At 44.1% G+C, this 20935-nt stretch overlaps 1 protein-coding gene across 1 annotated transcript in view; it reads left to right on the forward strand.

Annotated features, from left to right (window-relative positions):
* Positions 1-20935, forward strand: part of AVL9 (AVL9 cell migration associated) — a 124377-nt gene that overhangs the window by 25246 nt on the left and 78196 nt on the right. Inside the window, exons 2-5 of the mRNA XM_068236580.1 lie at positions 272-392; positions 3514-3599; positions 5986-6057; positions 17653-17742. Coding sequence (XP_068092681.1) covers positions 272-392; positions 3514-3599; positions 5986-6057; positions 17653-17742 — 369 coding nt within the window. The remainder of the gene's footprint in view (positions 1-271; positions 393-3513; positions 3600-5985; positions 6058-17652; positions 17743-20935) is intronic.

Below are 20935 nucleotides of genomic sequence, written 5' to 3' on the forward strand. Positions count from 1 at the left end.
GTTCAGGGAGTCTAGTTTGAAGGGCAATAGCAGGGACCAGGGTTCTCTGGTGATTGGTTTATATTAGAAGATACTTTTAGATCTTTTGCCTGGATGTTGTCTGTAGGATATCTTGATTATTTCAATGATCTATTCATTATTCCTATATTTTAAAAATTCACAATGGGTAATGAGATACTGCACCCTTTCCATGCATTGAAATTACTTGCTACTTTTGTGCCTTTTTATAAATGTATGTAACGTTTTTGTTTGTGTAATCTGTTTCTTGCAGGTGGAGTTCTCTTATCCACCCTTGATCCCTGAAAAAGGTCATGATAGCAATATCTTACCAGAAGAATGGAAGTATCTACCATTTCTTGCCCTACCAGATGGTGCGCACAACTTTCAGGAAGGTATGATCATGTGTCTGTCAGAAAGAGGAAAGCTTGTTTCACCAGCTGTTATTTGCCAGAAAGAGAAAATGATCATGTAGCAAGGTAATTTGACAACAAAAGTACAGGCATTAATAGTATTAATATAAATAAGTAGATTATACCCCCGATAGGCCACACTTAGGTGGTAAATGTTAGAGAATGCTTCGCTCTTTTCATCACGGATTATGCTTTAGTCCTCGTTCACTCTGTATGTGTTGCCATGCGCATTTCAACACGTAAGGTGTGAGATACGCGTTGTCTGACATTCTCTTTATGCATTCTGCAGCAGTGCAATGGGATCGCATTGCTGCACACATTTTCACCTAAAATAGCGCTGGTGCATTTACTGTAGTGAATGGGATCCGCAGCACAATGCAGATGTGCAATCATATATGCATTTGGATTTCATGCACCATAACCGGTTATATTGCAATATACACCCTAATATAATGCCTCTGCCTCAATTCCCGAAAATTTTAATTGCAGCATGATGTCAATTAATCAAAACGTCTCTTTGTAGTCCTGCCATCAGAGGTTCACAACAGAAATGGAGGTACTGAGATTCTGGTCGTCCATATCACACTTTCCTTCAATGGCTGCAATACAGCATGAGGATCTGTGATTTAGCAGATCTGCACTCCAATGCACATATATTTTGTTACCTGGGACAGGCAGCCTAGCACATACACCTGTGTTATCCTCCAGATCAGGCTTCATTATTCTGGGTTGATTGGGCTTTTATGTCTCTGATGAGCAATCCTCTGAGGAAACAGATAAATACTACTGTGGATTTCTTTGCTCATCTGATCAGCTGTCTTGGAGGAGACCATAGCGGAGTAGATAAAAATGGCAGTGCAGGTAAGAGAAATGTGGGATATACACACGCCATACGTAATGACAAATACAGCAAGAGAGTTGGGAGTGTATAGCTCCACTTTCCCTGCACAGCTATATTTTGAACTAAAACATGTTTGTACTGCAAGGTAAGGTGTAGGGTTGCTTTCATGAGTAAATGGCTGCCCATGTAACTTGCCACCACCGCTGGTCAGATGCTTTGATTCCCTGTCTCCACACTCAGGACTCACCACGTGGGCCACACAGGAACTCTCTGCCGGCCTCCATCCACAGGCTGGATAGGTGATTGCTGCCACATTGCCTCCACTGCTGCCTGCCACCATCCACAAACTAGTCAGGACACTGCTTGCTGCCTTTACTCTCATGCTGGTCAGGATTATGCTACCTGCATCCACCCACTAGTTGAGCAGGTCATCGCCCTGGATCCCTGCAGCCAGCTTGGCATTTAAAGAGAACCTGAACTGAAAATATAAAGTCAAAATAACTATACACAGGTCATACTTACCTCCTGTGTAGTCTACTCCCCAATCTTTCTTCTCTCCTGCCTCCCATTTGTCCACTGTGATCAATGGATTTCTCCGTCCTCCATTTTAAAAATGGCCATTACTCAATAACAGCTTCCTGGTTAGCACACTGTTAAACTGTAATATCACCCACTTGAGCCATAGGGAAACATGGACATTACCTTGCACATTAGTTGTAACTGACTGCTGCTGATATATAACTGACAGAAACTGGTATATTTTCAGTTCGGACAAAATATTGTCAGAACTGGAAGAGATCACTGAGAGGAACTGACCACAAGGTTAATATGCAATATTCAGTTGCAGCTACGTCATGTGTTTATTTTAAATAATTTTCCTCGCTTCAAGTTCCCTTTAAGAAGGGATCTTGTCCATATCCAGTCCCCTCCACCTCAAGCTTGTTCGGAACCTAGGCCTTCCAAAGCAACCACACCAGGCCGCATGAAGGGGGCAAAATTAAAATTACCACCAGCTGCCAGTTCAGTTCCTAGACCCTCCACACAACTGCACCGGGCCACAAGCTGAGGACTAACTACCACCAGCTGCCAATCCACTGCAGATGCTCCCCAGGACATGCAGCCAACGTGTCTTGTATTGCCTATAAGCCAGGCCTCCCAGGAACCCCGCAGCCAGTGTGTTTCTGGACGGTCCACAGGCCAGTCAACCAAGCCACCAACTAGCCAGGACACCACCACAACCCCAGGAGGATTTTTATGACTTGCTTACTTTATTTCTTCCTTCCCTCTCTCACAATTTCTTTATCTCTTCTTCTTTTCACCACTATCTACTTGTCTCTGTCCTTTCCTCATCTAAGGACACACTGCGGGTATCTGAATTTGCTGCAGAGCAGTAGAGCACCGCAGGAAATATGGCAGCTCCGCTCACATAGCACTCTGACTTCCCCTCTGGTCCTTCTTCACTACAGTTCATGAGCTGTGTACATGCCTAATTTATGTATGTTACCCTATACCTGAACTGTAATGTTACTGTACCATCACTGACCCAGTATGGGCCAAAAAACGATTCAGAGTACAACCCCCGTTGCCTCCAAGGCATCACCCCCTCCCCACCAATGCAGAGCAGATATATCACAGGGTCAAGTGTGCCATCCTCTCTTCTCCTTACAGACACCAGCTGTGCTGTATCCTCTGTATTGTCCAGATGCAGGTTACGTGATGCTGCTTGTTTGGAGTTGTTCTTTGAGGCGTTACCCTGTCCCATTTAAAGTTTGTGGACGTGTTGTTAAAGGGGCTTCATGCTTTTAGAAAAGTTTTGGTTAGAAAAATGCTGTGTACTAGTTGGCTGGTTCTTGTGGGGAAGGCTGGCCATTGCATATTGTGATCGTCATGGTCCGGCTCCAAAGATTTGTTCAATGTAAAAAGACATATGCACCGGTTTCTCTTGGCCAGCATTAGTTTTTATATCTAAAGGTGCCCATACACATAGATTTTTCCCTTTTCAATTAGATTCATCTGCTGGGAATCGATTGCCTAGAATGTCGGACCAATTTCGACAAAAATCTATCAATGGTATGGATCAGACAGGAGAGAAAATTTAGGTCGAACATGGGCGTGGCTAGAGCATTCGTAGATTGATGGCCCGTAGCTTTGCACTGCATTGAACAGTGGGCCAATCACCCAAACAAGCTGAAAAAGATGCTACTTTCTCATATCTGTACATGGTGTTCACAGCTCATAACTATTTTGTTTTACTCTTTGTAGACACTGTGTTTTTTCACCTTCCACCTAGAAGTGGTGAGCGGAAGACCGTTTATGGTGTCTCATGTTACAGACAGATTGAAGCAAAGGTATTTCCTTTTGTGATTATCAGTCAAAATCAGAAAATTTGCATACAGTGTCCACAGTTTGTGCGGATCAGTTACCCATTTTTATTTATTGTTTACCAAGCCAAACTCTTTATCTTTATAAACATCCATTGTTTGCATCCTCTGAATTATTAAAGGGCCACTATCACAAAAAATTGTAAAATGTATACCTACATGAAAACACATGCAAATAAGTTTCAGGTGCTGCCCATCTCGTACCCTCTTCCTATTGAAAAAACAATGGTGTGGTATATGGGGTACAAAGATAGTGGGGCCATTCTTCATCAATGGAAACCTCAAGGCCACTGGATATGCGAAATTGCTACATGATGATGTGTTTCTCTCTTTGTGCACTTAAGCTGGCACGTTCCCTGAGTTTTTTTTTTCAGCAAGATGGTGCACCAGTTGAATGGCCCCCAAAGTCTCCCGATCTGACCCCTTAGACTTTTATCTCTGGGGTCATCTGAAGGCAATTGTCTATGCTGTGAAGATACGAGATGTGCAGCACCTGAAACTACGGATACTGGGAGCCTGTGCTAGCATTTCTCCTGCGGTGTTGCTATCAGTGTGTGAAGAGTGGGGGAAGAGGGTTGCATTGACAATCCAACACAATGGGCAGCACATTGAATACATTTTATAGGTGGTCAGAAACTTGTAAATAACTCATGAAAGACTAAAGTTACATTAAAACCAAGCACACCATTGTTTTTCTTGTGAAATTCCCAATAAGTTTGATGTGTCACATGACGCTCTTCCTATTGAAAAAACAAAAGTTGGATTCAAAATGCCCGGCTTCAAAATGGCCGCCATGGTCACCACCCATTGAAAAGTTTCCCCCTCACATTTACTAATGTGCCACAAACGGGAAGTTAATATCACCAACCATTCCAATTTTATTAAGGTGTATCCATATAAATGGCCCACCCTGTACATTTCTTTCAGAGTAAAATGTGCTATAAAATCTTTTTCTCCTATGTTGCTGTCACTTACAGAAGAAAGTAAAAATATTGCAGTAGTATATCTAGATTATTAAAGATACATTCTACTATATATAGGATGCAGCTTTTGGGCCTTTAGAAGGGTGTCTCTTAGGCCCCAGGCTCCAAAAGGAATCGCTCCTAGTTAACTTCAGATTGTGCATAATTGCTCCTACTTAATCTACTACTAAAATGATGTTAAAGAACCTGATATCCAAATGTCCATGTATACTTTATTCTTATTCTTGGGCCATTATATGGAAAGATCACAACCTTTAATGTATACAATTGTACTTATGAATATAACGATTACTTGTTATTTCTTTGTCTCAAAAACCCAATACAAATGATTGAAACCAAAAGAAAGAAAGTAAAAATATGACAAATCTGACAGGTTTTAGGCTAGCTCACCTCTTCGCCCCCCCTTTCGGGGGGGGGGGGGGGGGGGGTTGTGCCAGGGTTTTCTTTATTTTTAAAAGCACTTGGTGAACGGTACTTGCTGAGTCCAACTGCCACAGAAGTGTGTATGCAAGTAGGATGGCCGTCCAACATCTTTGTAGAGATCCTTTCCAGGGAGTACTTTTTGTAAAGAATAGACTAATTACTGAAAATACTCCATGAAGATATGGACTAGAAAATAAAAAAAATCATGTCTCATTTTACTCTGGAAGAAACAAACTTCTTGTGTGTTTACATGTACTGTAAATTTTATAATGCGTTGCGATAGTGGCCCTTTAATTTGTATTTTTCTATATTGCAGTTACATTGTAAAGAGTATCAACCTATTACCGCCTTAAGGCGTGTACACACGTCATACTTTTTCAAACGAGGGGTCCATCAGACCCTCCTGCGGGCGGTCGTTCTGCCGACAGTTGCATGTGAGTACAAGCTGTCGGCAGACTGATAAAACTGTTTTTGACTGATCCGCTGAGCCCAACCCCAAAACCTAAAGTTTGTGATAAATTACATTGTTGCAATGTTCTGTAGCCACCTTCACATACTGAACTGGCTCACATATTAGAACACCAATTGACTTGACTGACCAATGGAAGAATATCTCATTCCCTTCATTAAATTAAAAGCCACTATTGGTTCCCAGTGGCGAGGCTCCCAAGTTAGAGGGCCTAATGCATGCTGCTGGAAGCAACCTCCTGTACAACCCCATAGACGGCAATAGATTTTGGCACTTAAAAGTTGATAAAGCCATTCTGTCAAAAAGATGCCATGCTATGTGACATCACTTTTTTTATAAGGAAAAAATTTGTTTGAAATTACTTTTTGCATCTAATAAATAGGCTCTGAAAAGTATCCATTGGTGGCATTTCAGTTCACTAATATACCTTTTGATACTGGACACATTCATTCACTGAAATCTGTTATGTGCTTCACAGACTTTGAAAGTACGTCAGGCAGATGTTACCCGGGAAACTGTACAGAAAAGCGTCTGTGTTTTGAGTCAGCTGGTAAGACACTGGTTTTTCCCTATTTCCAGTAAACAAATGATGTGACTCATCTGTATAAAAGTATTAGACGCATGGCCAGGATCCTGTTCAGCTCTTAATGTGTGTTCCATCACCAGACTCCAGTGCGGCTGGTGCCTAAAGCTAATGACAAGAATATAAAACTTGGGGTTATGAATCTTCTGAAAATACCTGCCCAAATGTTGTCCTTCTGCTGGCTGGGGTTTGCTTATGTTTTCTCACATAGTAGCTGTTGTGTTTTTGTTTTTTGGTTTGTTTGTTTTTTCTCTAGGAACATTAGATAGATGCAGTAAGTCAGCATCCACGCTGATGCCAAATGGCCTGTTACTGTTTATATTTTATCTTGTTTTAGATTTTTTACTTAGTTTACAAAGTAGTAGCTGCAATATTTCCATGAAAACAGCAGCATGGTAAATCTGAAAATACACTAGAAAGTGAACTTGTCAAAAACCTAATGCAGCAGCTATTACACTGATGAATTTATATCGCTTACACACTCAGTTACACAACTGTTCTGGGTATTTTAGGAAATTGGTCCTCAGGCTAAGTTTCTTTGTAGACCCTGGCATGGTGTGACTAACAACTTGCGTAATTGTTCTAGGGCAGTCACCTTACATTTAGCAATAATGAACACTTATTTCACTGCTTCTGACTAGCAAATCGTTCTGAATAAAACAATTGCAGCCCATCCCATTTTTTTTCTGTTTTATACTGCATATGTAATACCCAATCTCCACCCTTCAGGGTGCTCAATCAGCAATGCGTTGTAAGCTCACAAAGGCAGCGTTCTCTCCCTTTTTTTGTTACTTGCAGGGGCGTAGCAATAGGGGTTGCAGAGGTAGCGACCGCATCGGGGCCCTTGGGCCAGAGGGGCCCCATGGGGCCCCATGGGGCCCTTCCTAAACCAAAGTATTAGCTGTTCATTGCTCCTGTGGTGGTAATAATCACTTCTATAGATTATTTGAATGGTAGTAATTATTAACACACTGTTCCCCATCCCCTTCTTGCACCTCTAATACTGTAGATGATCTTGGCAGGTTTTGTTGCGCTGTATCAAGTGTTACGTATAGAGTGCTTGGGGGGGCCCAATGTAAAACTCGCACCGGGGCCCCGAGCTCCATAGCTACGCCACTGGTTACTTGCTATTTACTGGGTACTTTGTTAAGCATAATTGTATTGTAATATGGTAATTGTATTAGTCACAGTGACATTTATGCTGTCTGCTAGTTCCGTTTTATCTGTTGGTGTTTGCATTATGTACCCAAGATTGCTTCTTATTCTTGTACAGTGCCATAGAAGATGGCAATACTATATAAATCAATAGTAAAAATAAAAATAATAGAATTATTTATCGTCCTGTTTGTTGCAAAGTTGGACTGGACACTTCTGTTATAAGTTAATTAATAATTCTGAAGGTAAACCTGTCTTGTTGCAAGACATAACCAAACAGAATGCAACTACATTGCACCTTGTTAACATTCCTCAACTTTATTGACTTGGCACGAAGTCCTAATCTGCCAGGACTAAACCTCTCCTCCGCTACAACACCAGCTCTAGAATTTCACTTTTCATGTTCTGGATCCCAGGTTTAACTCCCAGGGTTAAGCATTGAGGCCCTCTGTCATTTCATAAATCTTGCAGCAAATGGCTCCCCAAGTTTTTCTAATGAAGTGTAAAGGTCTTTACTTACCTTGCTCAATTGTGTGAGAGTTTTTTTTGCGTCCCTGTAGAATTTCTGTAAAGCTTCATAGGGAGGGTGTATCCAGAATACTGGATTCCTGTCAGTAATGGGAAGCCTTCATTCAGGCGTAATGATCTAGCACTTGACCCCAAGACTCCTGGAGTAATAATTTTGAAGGCAACTATTTTTGGGGAGTTCCTTGTCAGCGATGGGCTTGATCAGTAATGCTTTTCTGTGGTTGGCTGTTTTACATTTAGTGAGCAGGTAGTTGTAGCTCTGCTATAGCCTTCTTCTAAATATATGCTGTACAGAAGGAAGGCTTTGGGACTAGAATTAAAGACCACCTCCAGCCAAAAAAAATGTCTGAATGGTAATACATGTATGTAGTCTATGCACTGTGTAGAGTTAGATGAACATATAAAGTTTACATCTGGTACATAATAGTGGATAGAACAGACTCACATTTATATCTGTGGCAGCACTTCCTTATTTATCCTACTGCTGAAGTTTTGTATCTCCCCCTCCCCTGCCCCTCCCTCCCCTACTCTCTGCCTGCCTGGATCAAATTACTTCTCTTTTCACAGTGTGTAATGCTGGGAATACACGGGTCAATTCTGTCGCTCAATTCTGCGCCTGATAGTTTTGCCCGCTCGACTCTTATCTTCTGCTCGTTTTTCTTCTCTTTCAATTCACTTCAATGAGAAATCGAGTGGCAAAACGATCGAACAGTGATCAGACATGTCGGAAATTATCTATCGAGCCATCTTATCAGCTTAGAATCGAGCCGTGTGTTCCCAGATAACAGAGAGGAGACACAGGAGAACTGCTATAGCCTGTCTTAGCATGCCTGTTTGCTATTATTCATATTTCAGATGCCTGCCTGGATTAGTTCACTTGGACATGAGGGGTGGAGTTATGACATCAATCCCCCAGCATCCTTTGCACCTATGGTCTGGAAAGGAAAAAAAATGCCAGGGCCCAATTTCACACTGGGGGCGGGGATTTCAAGACCATGGTCCATATGCAATTAACTTTTTCACCTGCGTTTTCTTCTAGGAGAACATTTTTTATCTTCCATTTAAATTAACTTTTTAGCACTCTGCAATGGAAAAAGTACCAAAAAGTAGATGAAAAGGTACTGTGAAAATTATTTTGAGTATTTGTTTGCTTGCTGGGGGTGTAAAGACATTTTATTTACAAGTTGTAAAAAAATCACCTTGGAGAAAACTCAGGTGAAAAAGTGAATTGCATATGGCCCCTTACGTGGAATACGGATGCTGGGGGTGTGAAAATCGCACTTTATTATGTGTGATTTTACATATTGTGGCAACTTATTAGGTTTAAAGCAAATTGCCATTCATAATTTAGGTACCCTTTAAGGTCCTTTCATGACTGAAGTCAGAACTGCAGATATACAAGTGGCATTTTTCTCACTTTACACTGCTGCTTCACATCTCCAAATAGGCTGATTGACTGTTTCACATGACCAAAAATTCTGTGTAAGTTGGGTATACAATTTTACTAAACTTCGTCTAAATTATGTCTATAACTGTGGGTGGGTTTCCACATTCAATTTGCAAGTTTACTTGGAATTCCACTTTAATGTGTATAGATTCAGCCTCAGTGTGTTTCAGACGTATACATTTGGTACAATTGAATTGACATCTGGGTGTCAAAGGAGAGCAGGCATGTGTTTATTTTCATGGCTTCACTTATTGCCAGCATCCATGAGGCCAGTGCCAACAAATACCTGCTTTGCCTGCTGCATTAGCTGGGAGAATCTCTCTTTGAGCTAAAGACTGAGAAGGCACTGCACTCCCTCCACTGGATTGGTCATGAGGTTGCATGTAAAACCGAGATCAGGAATGAACCTTCAGCCAGCTCCCTTAACATTTAGTTGGTTCTTACTTGCACGCCTGAAAAGTAAGGGCCCATTTCCACTAGCGCAAACTCGCATAGATTTTTTGCATGCAGATTTGCATAACCAATACAAGTAAATGTTTCCACTTGTCAGGAAAACTGAGCGTTTTTGCTGTGCAGGAAAAATCTGCACAGCAGAGCCATCAGAATTTGCACACTGCACACACCACTTGCGATTTGCATGTAATGTATTTAATAGGAATTCACATTGCGTTTCGGGTATGAGAATTTTGCATGCGATTTCGCATACGTTTTCGTGTAAAATCAATGTAAAAGCACACAGGCACTGACATGGTTAAAATCGCATACTTACAAAAGTACATGAAAACTTATGCGGATTTGCATACAAACGCATACGAATTTGCAACCGCATGCAAATTCGTTTATGCGTTTTCTGCAAAGAAATCGCACCGCACTAGTAGAAACGGGCCCTAAATGGACCTCTCCAGGTTAGTATACTTACTGGACCGGTGGTACCCTGGTGCTGTACTATATGGTGAAGATCTGGAGTGGAAACATGGGAGGCTGAGCATTGTAACTGTGACGTGTCTAAAGCCAGTTGGCAGACACTGCTGCAAAAGAGGTATGTGGGCAGTATTGGGTGACCCCAGATAGGGATGTGACGACAACTATGGGCTCAACCATAGTGTTGGGCGAACAGTGTTCGCCACTGTTCGGGTTCTGCAGAACATCACCCTGTTCGGGTGATGTTCGAGTTCGGCCAAACACCTGACGGTGCTCAGCCAAACCGTTCGGCCACATGGCCGAACTAAGAGCGCATGGCCGAACGTTCCCCGAACGTTCGGCTAGCGCTGTGATTGGCCGAACGGGTCACGTGGTTTGGGCCCGAACGCGCTCTGATTGGCCGAACGGTCACGTGGTTCGGGGAAATAAATACCCGAACCACGTCATATCTCCGCCATTTCTCTGTGGGTTTAGCTTTGGGTAGGCAGGCAGGGTAGTTCGCTCTCCAGCCACGCTAGCCAGGGTCCCCCCCAGTCATTGTGTGTCGCTGCTGGGAACAGTAGTACACCGCTCGCTCAGCCACACTATATATAGCATTGTTTACTGCCACTGTGTACCTCGCTCAGCCACGCTATATATAGCATTGTGTTTTCTGACACTCTGTGTACACGGCTTAGCCTGGCTATATAGCATTGTGTGTACTGCCACTGTGCACCTCGCTCAGCCACGCTATATATAGCATTGTGTTTTCTGACACTCTGTGTACACGGCTCAGCCAGACTATATAGCATTGTGTGTACTGCCACTGTGCACCTCGCTCAGCCACGCTATATATAGCATTGTGTTTTCTGACACTCTGTGTACACGGCTTAGCCTGACTATAAAGCATTGTGTGTACTGCCACTGTGCACCTCGCTCAGCCACGCTATATATAGCATTGTGTTTACTGCCACTCTGTGTACACCGCTCAGCCAGACTATATACCATTGTTTACTGACACTCTGTGTACACCGCTCAGCCAGACTATATAGCATTGTGTGTACTGCCACTGTGTACCTCGCTCAGCCACGCTATATATAGCATTGTGTTTACTGCCACTCTGTGTACACCGCTCAGCCAGACTATATACCATTGTTTACTGACACTCTGTGTACACGGCTCAGCCAGACTATATAGCATTGTGTGTACTGCCACTCTGTGTACACGGCTCAGCCAGACTATATAGCATTGTGTGTACTGCCACTCTGTGTACACGGCTCAGCCAGACTATATAGCATTGTGTGTACTGCCACTCTGTGTACACGGCTCAGCCAGACTATATAGCATTGTGTGTACTGCCACTCTGTGTACACGGCTCAGCCAGACTATATAGCATTGTGTGTACTGCCACTCTGTGTACACCGCTCAGCCAGACTATATAGCATTGCGTACTCTGCCAGTCAGTGTGTATATTGCTGGGATCAGTAATACTCCACTCACCGCCAACCACTATATGAGCTCACCATGAGTTCCTCAGAGACCTCCGCTGTGAGCAGCACTCCCAACAACAGCAACAGCCAACGCCCCACGCAAGCTATAACATCCACCCCAGCAGCCAGTGGTCAGCAGCAGCCCTCTCCGGAGGAGAATGTTATGTCCATCGGTCCGTCGCCAGAACGATTAATGAGGGCTGCCATTGAGGAGATGATGGGGCCTGATGTGGAGGAGGAGGTCTGGCTCAGGCCAGCATCCCAAGTTAATGTTGAGGACGATGAGGGGTCTGTGTCTGGGGATGTTGGGGTGGCAGAGGTGGTGGGTGGGTCAGACTCAGGAGAAGAGTTGTATGATGAGGATGATGATCGGGACCATCTGTATGTGCCTCAGAGTCCGACCCCGGAAAACGTGTTGTATCGTGTGTTTAGGTACTAAAATCTGCGTTCCCACTTCCCAGTACTGCCCGCAGTGCCCGGGTCCACGGATCCATATAATTTTTTGGGCAGCACTATCAAACTGTGGTACTATGAGTGAGTTGCCATGGTCCTTCTGTGCTGCCTGTCACACTCACCATCTGTCTGCAGATGGATTGTTCAACACAGCTACGCCATCTGACATGTAGTCCTGGACCTTGACCATCTTCTCCAGGCGATTGGTGTTGGAGGACGTGGAACTGCCCGATTGCTGTTCTGTGGGCTGCTGCATGGGTGTCAGAAAATGTTCCCACTCCAAGGACACTGCCAATACCATTCCCTTTTCGGCACTAGCAGCAGCTTGTGTTCTTTGCCTCCCTCCTGGTCCTCCTGGGTTTGCTGAAGTCAGTCTGTCGGCGTACAACTGGCTAGAGAAGGAGGAGGATGTCAATCTCCTCTCTAAAGTCTCCATCCTCAAGGGCCTGCTGGAATTGTTCCATTTTTGACCTGTCTGACACTTTCTTCAATCAGTTTTTTAACATTGTGTTTGTATAAACTGGGTATAAACCCAGTAATTGGTGTTGTCCAGATTCCAGAATAATGAATAATAATGAATAGTGAATAATGCGCGGGCCGCGTTCAATGCAGTCTAGCATGAATTGAGCCATGTGTGCCAGAGAGTCCTGCCAGACTCCTCTGTCTTCATGTTCTTGTAAGCGTTGTGATTGTTGTGATGCACCATATTCGTCACCAGCATCACTTTCTTCCTCTTCTGCTGTCCTTTCCCGCTAAATTGTGGAAGTCCAACGTGCACCGCTCTGTCCCTCGGCAGTGGGGGCATCCAATTCCTGCTCCAACTCCAGCTGTTCCTCGTCCTGTTCTTTGTCATAGCTGGGACCAGCGTTTCCTGAGGCAGGTTGCCTGATGTTGGTATCATCACGCTGATCGTTTTCATCTTCAGAATCCCCCACTTGCATCATGCCAGCGGTTTCCATCTTCAACATTGATTTCTTCAGTAAACACAGCAGTGGTAGAGTTGTCACTGCTCAGTCACGCAACGTGGATTGCTCAAAATTTTGGAGGACTTGGCAGAGATCCAACATGGTGGCCCAATCAGATCCACAGAAGCTTGGTAGCTACTAGCTGCTGGAATGCGCCTCGGCACTGCGCAAAAGCGTGCTAGCATGTGCAGCGTAGAATTCCAGCGCGTAGGCAGGGACATCACCCAGCGAGCGATGGTGCGCTAGATTGAAGCGCTCCTGCATCTCTTGGTGAGTCCTTCAGAAGCGGTACTGGACTTTTAACAATGTTTTTTTTTTTTTTGTCCTTCAACAGAAGATCTGCCACGTTGGAGTGAGGAGGACGCCGCCGACCCCGACACCAAGCTGAACCCCGGCGAACTCCAAGCAGAGGATCTTCAGGAACCCTCAAGGCTTTGAGCAAGCTGAGGAGGATCAGCAGTCCCGACGAGACCTCTCCTCATATGCGACTGAGTGCAGTGGAGCTCCCCAGAACAACCTCTCAGTTGTCACTTTGTCACTGGTCACTTTGTCATTTTGTCATTTTGTCACTTGTCACTTTGTCATTTTGTCACTTTGTCATTTTGTCACTTTGTCATTTTGTCACTTTGTCATTTTGTCACTGGTCACTTTGTCACTTGTCACTTGGTCACTTGTCCAGATGATCTCGGTACACCTCCTGAGATTCAAATTCCTGCACACATTGCTCTGGGATTTGGGTGTGATGAATGATGCATCTAACTGGCCACCGGAGGCAATTAAGGCCTTCAAAACATTGAAAGCAGCTTTCTGTTCCGCCCCCATTTTGCGTCATGTTGAGTTGTTGACGTCATGTTCATCCTCGGCCTCGCCTTGCATTTCAGTGCGAGGTGCATTTTCCACAGAAAAAGGTTGTGAATCCGGGCACAACATTTGTGGCTGTTCCATTCTACCTTTCACAGGTAGAAGATTGTGGGGGTGGGAATAGCTCCTCCGAATAGCCCATTGTGTCCTGAAAACTACTCATTGCATTGCTTTGCGCACACATTTTTTTGTCCTCATGCAAGGCCTGAGTTGCACCTGAAAGCGTGGCCTTCTCCTCCTGCGCCTCCTCCTGTTCCATCACGTCTGCTGCTGCTGGGTTAGCGTTGACGCCCGGTCCCTGTTTATTGAACCTCTTATCTTTATTACATTTATGACTGCATGGCGGTAAAAAGCATGCTATCCGCACGCTTCTTGTCCTCATGCAAGGCCTGGGTTGTTGTGTCTCAAAAAGCATGGCTTTCTCCTCCTGCGCCTGCTCCTGTTCCATCACGTGTGCTGCTGCTGGGTTAGCGTTACCGGTCCCTTTTCCTGGAACCTCTTCTCTGTATTACATTTATGACTGCATGGCGACAAAAAGCATGTTACCTGTGCAAAGAAACATGACATTTTCCACATTTAAAAGACAGTTTTTCCTTTGAAACTTTACAATCAATTTTCTCAAAAACTATAAGCTCTTTTTCAAATATTTTTTTTCCTCTTGTACCCACTCCCAAGGTGCACATACCCTGCTAATTTGGGGTATGTAGCATGTAAGGAAGCTTTACAAAGCACGAAAGTTCGGGTCCCCATTGACTTCCATTATGTTCGGAGTTCGGCGCGAACACCCGAACATCGCGGCGATGTTCGGCGAACGTTCGCGAACCCGAACATCTAGGTGTTCGCCCAACACTACTCAACCACTCTCTAGTGTATTATTATTATTATTAAGTACCACAGTATATAACCATTCACAATCTAATCCCTACTATAGTTATATGTCCATCGTAGTCTAGGGTCAATTTTATGGGGAAGCCAAGTAACTTCTTGGTATGCTTAGGGGTTATGAAAGACATCAGTTAGGGATCCATGCCAGCTTCTTACCCGGTTTCTAAAATAATCAGGGCTGAATATACTAAGCATATTATCACATTCGGTAATGCAGAAAACAGCTTATTTTACTGAACATCTTGACAAATTTCAATTAACTATGGCTGTTTCCGCATGGTAAAGTGAAATTACTGACTAGTGATGTAAATTGCCAACGTGTGCGGTAAATACGCCTATAAATGTCAATTCAAAAAGTTTAGAGCATTCAGTAAGGGCTGGAACCCACAGGAGCGCTTTTGGCAGCGTTTTGGCAGCACTGCGATACGCTAGCAGTTTGCCAAAACGCTGGGCTAATATTAATGGATGGGGCAACTTCCACAGGAGCGTTTGCGTTTCTCAGAAACGCAAACGCAGGACGTGCAGCATTTTGGGAGCGTTAGCGCTTCAATGTAAAGTATTGAACCGCTAGCGGAAACGCTCAGCAAAACCTAAACTGAGCAGTTTTGCTAGCGTTTTGCGGTTCAGCACACTGTAACAAAATGAAAAATTCACAGGACCAATCAGGATCAAAACGCAAAACGCTGGGCAAAAAAATACAATGTTGCAAAACACGACCAAAAACGCGCATGAATCCGCTTGCAAACCGCTCAGACAAAACGCTAGCGGTTGCGGTTTGCGTTTGCGGATTTCAGTGGGTTCCAGGCCTAAAACAAGTGAGAGGTTCACTATTTTACCTCCAGCCTGGAGCTGTCGATAACCTTCAGCCATTCAGTAAAATAGACAGGCAAAGGAGACAGCCAGTAGGAGGAGCCACCCCACCCTACTTTTCACTCCACTGGTACCGATGTACTGCCGGGTTTCCTTTTATCCCTTTAGATGTGCACTTGTATAGACTGATGCAGAGAGGGCCCTCTAGTGGCATACGTGAAGAGCTAAACAGAAGCAGGGGATGCCTTTTACTCTTATACACAGTCACAAGCAGTTCTTGCAAAGGAAGGCTCATGTTTTAGGTAGACCACCTGAAGAATCATCACAACTCTGGCCAGAAGTGGAAGAAAATCACTGTAACAGAACATAGCTTGCTGCCGAGACCTACTCCATAGCTGGTTAGACCTCTACTTTTTATCGAAGAGTTCTTTGTGAATTAAGCCCTTAGGGCCCATTCACACTTAAGCGATTAGCGGGCGCTTCCCGCTAATTGCTAAAGCCCTATTGCTTTTTAAAGCTCTAGTGCTATGTAACCCTATGGCAGTGTTCTCACTGCCACAATTGGCACCGATCGTGGGCGCTGACCGCAATCTCTCTGGAAACGCGGAAGTGTCCAGTGATTTTTTTTTTTACAGAGCTAATCGCGGTAAAATTACTTCCGCAAAATGCTAGTGCTAAGCGCTAGAGTTTTGCTACTTCAGATGTGAACAGGGCCTAAGGGCTTGTTTCCACTGTTGCGACGCGATTCGCCGGCATTCCGACGCTTGTAAAAACGCATGCGGATGCGTTTCTGCATGCGTTTTTACCCGCGATTTCGCGTGCGAATTAACCATGACACTGCCAGGGCAAAATAACATTGGAAAAGGTGCGAAATCGCACGCGAATCGCGGGTAAAAACGCATGTAAAAAACGCATGCGTTTTTACTATTAAATACATTAGCGGCGATTCGCACGGATTCCCGACGCAGGCGAAATCGTTGCCTCTTTTGTGCGTTTTTTTCTCCGCAACAAAAAACGGACAACGCCACCGCAGGAGTGGAAACAGCCCCATCCACTCACATTACATGTGCGAATCCGCATGCGTTGGACGCATGCGGATTCGCGATAGTGGGAACGAGCCCTCAGTCTTTAAAGGATACCTGAAGTGACATGATGAAATAGACATGTGTATGTACAGTGTCTAGCACAGAAATAACTATGCTGTGTTCCTTTTTTTCTTTCTCTGCCTGAAAGAGTTAAATATCAGGTATGTAAGTGGCTGACTCGGTCCTGACTCAGACAGGCAGGGACTACAGTGTGACCACCACTGATAATAAATTCCCCTTTTTATCTCTGTCTTGCTCTCAGAAGCCATTTTCTGCTAGGAAAGTTTTATAGTTGGAATTTCTTATCAGTGAGGGTCACACTGTAGTCACTTATTGTCTGAGTCAGGACTGAGTCAGCCACTTACGTACCTGATATTTAACTCTTTCAGACAGAGAAAGGAAAAAAGGAACACAGCATAGTTTTTTGTGCGCTAGGCACTGTACATACACCTGTCTCTCATCATGTCACATGTCACCTCTGGTATCCTTTCAGACTAGCACTGCAACACATCATTTATATAGGAGACTCTGCTGTAGCTGCCAGGCTGGCCACAAGAAGTTAACCTTTCAGCAGAAGAGGGAGGGGATATGTGCTTACAGATAAACTGCCTCCCTCCAGCTCTTTTCTGATCACTGTATGGGATAGGAGGAATCTGGACAGCTTTCAAGCCAGTAAGATTGCATGGTCATCTCAACAGGAAGGGAATAGACAAATTGCAGCCAGATACATTTATTATATTGCAAATCTACAGATGTGCAACATTTTGTATTTTTAGTTAATGCAAATTTACTATCCTAAGTACTAACAAATTGGAGGTTGAAATAGTTTGCTAATGGAATTCTCTCCAAATCAGCCCTAGACTTTTGCAGGAATATTGGCACGTGAGCCCAACTAAGAGACCCTGAGTAAAGTTGGTTGTGAAATATAAAGCATGCAGTGTTAGCGTTTTATAACAATTTTACTTCTGTTTTTTACCATTCAGCCACTGTACGGATTACTTCAAGCAAAACTTCAGCTAATCACTCATGCCTATTTTGAGGAGAAAGATTTTTCACAAATATCAATTCTTAAGGTATGCCACATTTATACTGCCTCTGCCTCATTTATTTTCTTTCAGCTACATCACTACTTGTTATGGAGCACTAAAGCAGAAATCAAGTAATTATTAGATTCACTGGGGCTGAATTATCAGTTTCAACCCTTGTTTTTAAGAGATCACCAATCGTAAGGCCAACCCAGTTCATATATAAATTGCTCAGGCGGGAAAGATTCTGGTATTCTTTCTCTCTTTCTACACACACACACACACACACACACACACACACACACACACACACACACACACACACACACACACACACACACACACACACACACACACACACACCATTTTCTGTCCACTTTTCTTTGCATTGGTGTTGATAGATCAGCCGTTCTGTGTTAGTTGTAATCTCGTTATTGATTTCTTAGGAGATATATTGTTCAACAGATGAATAGCAATGTCAGTTTTAGTATATTCAGGTTTGCTGCAATTTATCATATTTCACTAAAACATTAAAATTCCATTTGCATCACTTCCTTAAAGAGACTCTGTAACAAAATTTTGAGCCTTACTTCTTCTATCCTATAAGTTCCTATAGCTGTTCTAATGTGCTCTGGATTACTGCAGCCTTTCCTAGTTGCACAGTGGCTGTGTTATCTTTGTTATATGATCTAATCTTCTCTCCTCTGTTGGGTCTGTCGGGTTCAGGCAGTCAGGCTGGTATGTGGTGTGCTGCTTGTGATTGGATACAAGCTATACACACCCTCTCCAGGCGCCTGCACACTCTGTATGACTCACACACTGAGCTACTCTCAGCCTATTACTTGCTATGTCTTTTGTTTGTAAACACTGCATAAAAATGGCAATTACAAGCCAGGATTGCAGCAGGGAGTGACAGAAACAGCACAGAGGGGTCCAGGAGAACATAGTGAATAGAATGGTATCCTTTTTATTGTAAGAATTTTACAGTACAGATTCTCTTTAATGCAGTAGTTCAAAAAGTCAGCAGGTAGTACAGGGTGGTGTACAAAAAAAAAAGCTGCCACTGATGCTAGCATACTGACAGATGCCGGCCAGCCCCTCCCTGTGCACTTTCATAAAGCAGGGGAATACACACACACGCACACACACCAGGTAGGGAGTACAGCGCGCAAAAAAAAAAGCTGCCACTGATGCTAGTATACTGACAGATGCCGGCCAGCCCCTCCCTGTGCACTTTCATAGAGCAGGGGAACACACACACGCACACACCAGGTAGGGAGTACAGCGCGCAAAAAAAAAAAAAAAGCTGCCACTGATGCTAGCATACTGACAGATGCCGGCCAGCCCCTCCCTGTGCACTTTCTTAAAGCAGGGGAACACACACCCACACACACCAGGTCGAGAGTACAGCGCACAGAGGACTGGCCAGGCAGCATCTGCCTGTATACTAAAATTAGCGGCAGGCAGTGGGGCCAGTTTGTGTGCCACCCTGTATAATCCTTCAGACAGGGAACACACTTGTCTTTCAGTTTTCTGTGCGCGTTTTTCTGCATACTTTTTCTGCACACCAAGTGTGTTTCTATGCAGGAAAACGCTCACGTTTTTTCACAGCAGCTGATGTAATTGATAGAGAAAACTGACAAAATGTGCAGAATCATGATGCAGAATGTCAGTTTTTTTTCTGCGCGCGAACAAAATATTAAGTGTGTACTAGCCCATTGACTAACATGAGTTCTCAGTTTTTCTGTGCAGAAAACGCGTAAGAAAACAGTCAAGTGTATTCCCTGCCTCAGCCCCAGACACATCTTCAGTACAGTGATAATAGTTATCCCATCCAGTGATTTCTCTCGGCAGCAGCTGAGCAAGTGAAACATTTCCAATAATGTTCCATTGCTAAAGCATTATTTATTAGGGATTAGTGTAATTATGCTAAAGATGAGCTGTCAGCCATACTATCTCAGAAAAAAAACCTCACATATATAAGTAGATAAATACTTGCTCTACTTACATAACATATGTATTGCATCGCAGAGAATAAAGCCAGCGCTCACCACATGGGCTGCATTTGAATGACTTATCACCTGATGTGCACCACTTATATAGCTCAAATACACACTCAGCAATTAAACAAATGCAAAACATATGCATAATTACATACTTACCATGCAAACAGGAATGCACTATGGGAGCTGCTAACCTGGTAGTTAAAAAATTATGGAAACAAATACAGGTAGAAGGCTGCGCATCCCTGACCTAATACTACAATTGAATGGTTAATCGCTGTGGCGTACACCGCCCCTCCTGGACTAAAATTGCACGCCCCGCATCCAAACAATGCAATACTGGTTTATGGAGAAAGTTTAGCTTCCATTAAAATACAAAATACAATCTACTAGACCTCTGCACCAGCAGGGTGGCGTGCAAAAAAAAAAAGCTGCCACTGATGCTAGCATACTGACAGATGCGGCCAGCCCCTCCCTGTGCACTTTCGTAAAGCAGGAGAACACACACAGACACACAGACACACAGACACACAGACACACACAGACACACAGACACACACAGACACACAGACACACAGACACACACAGACACACACAGACACACACAGACACAGACACACACACACAGACACACACACACACAGACACAGACACACAGACACACACAGACACACAGACACACACAGACACACACACACACAGACACACACACACACACACAGACACACACACACACACACAGACACACACACACACACAGACACACACACACACAGACACAGACACACACACAGACACACACACAGACACACACACAGACACACACACAGACACACACACAGACACACACACAGACACACACACAGACACACACACAGACACACACACAGACACACACACAGACACACACACAGACACACACACAGACACACACACAGACACACACACAGACACACACACAGACACACACACAGACACACACACAGACACACACACAGACACACACACACAGACACACACACAGACACACACACAGACACACACACACACACACACACACACACACAGACACACACACACACACACACACACACACCAGGTAGAGAGTACAGCGCACAGAGGACTGGCCAGGCAACATCTGCCTGTATACTAACATTAGCGGCAGGCAGTGGGGCCAGTTTGTGTGCCACCCTGTATAATCCTTCAGCCCCAGACACATCTTCAGTACAGTGATAATA

This window comes from Hyperolius riggenbachi, chromosome 5 (genome assembly GCF_040937935.1).
Source record: "Hyperolius riggenbachi isolate aHypRig1 chromosome 5, aHypRig1.pri, whole genome shotgun sequence".
NCBI classification, from domain to species: Eukaryota; Metazoa; Chordata; class Amphibia; order Anura; family Hyperoliidae; genus Hyperolius; species Hyperolius riggenbachi.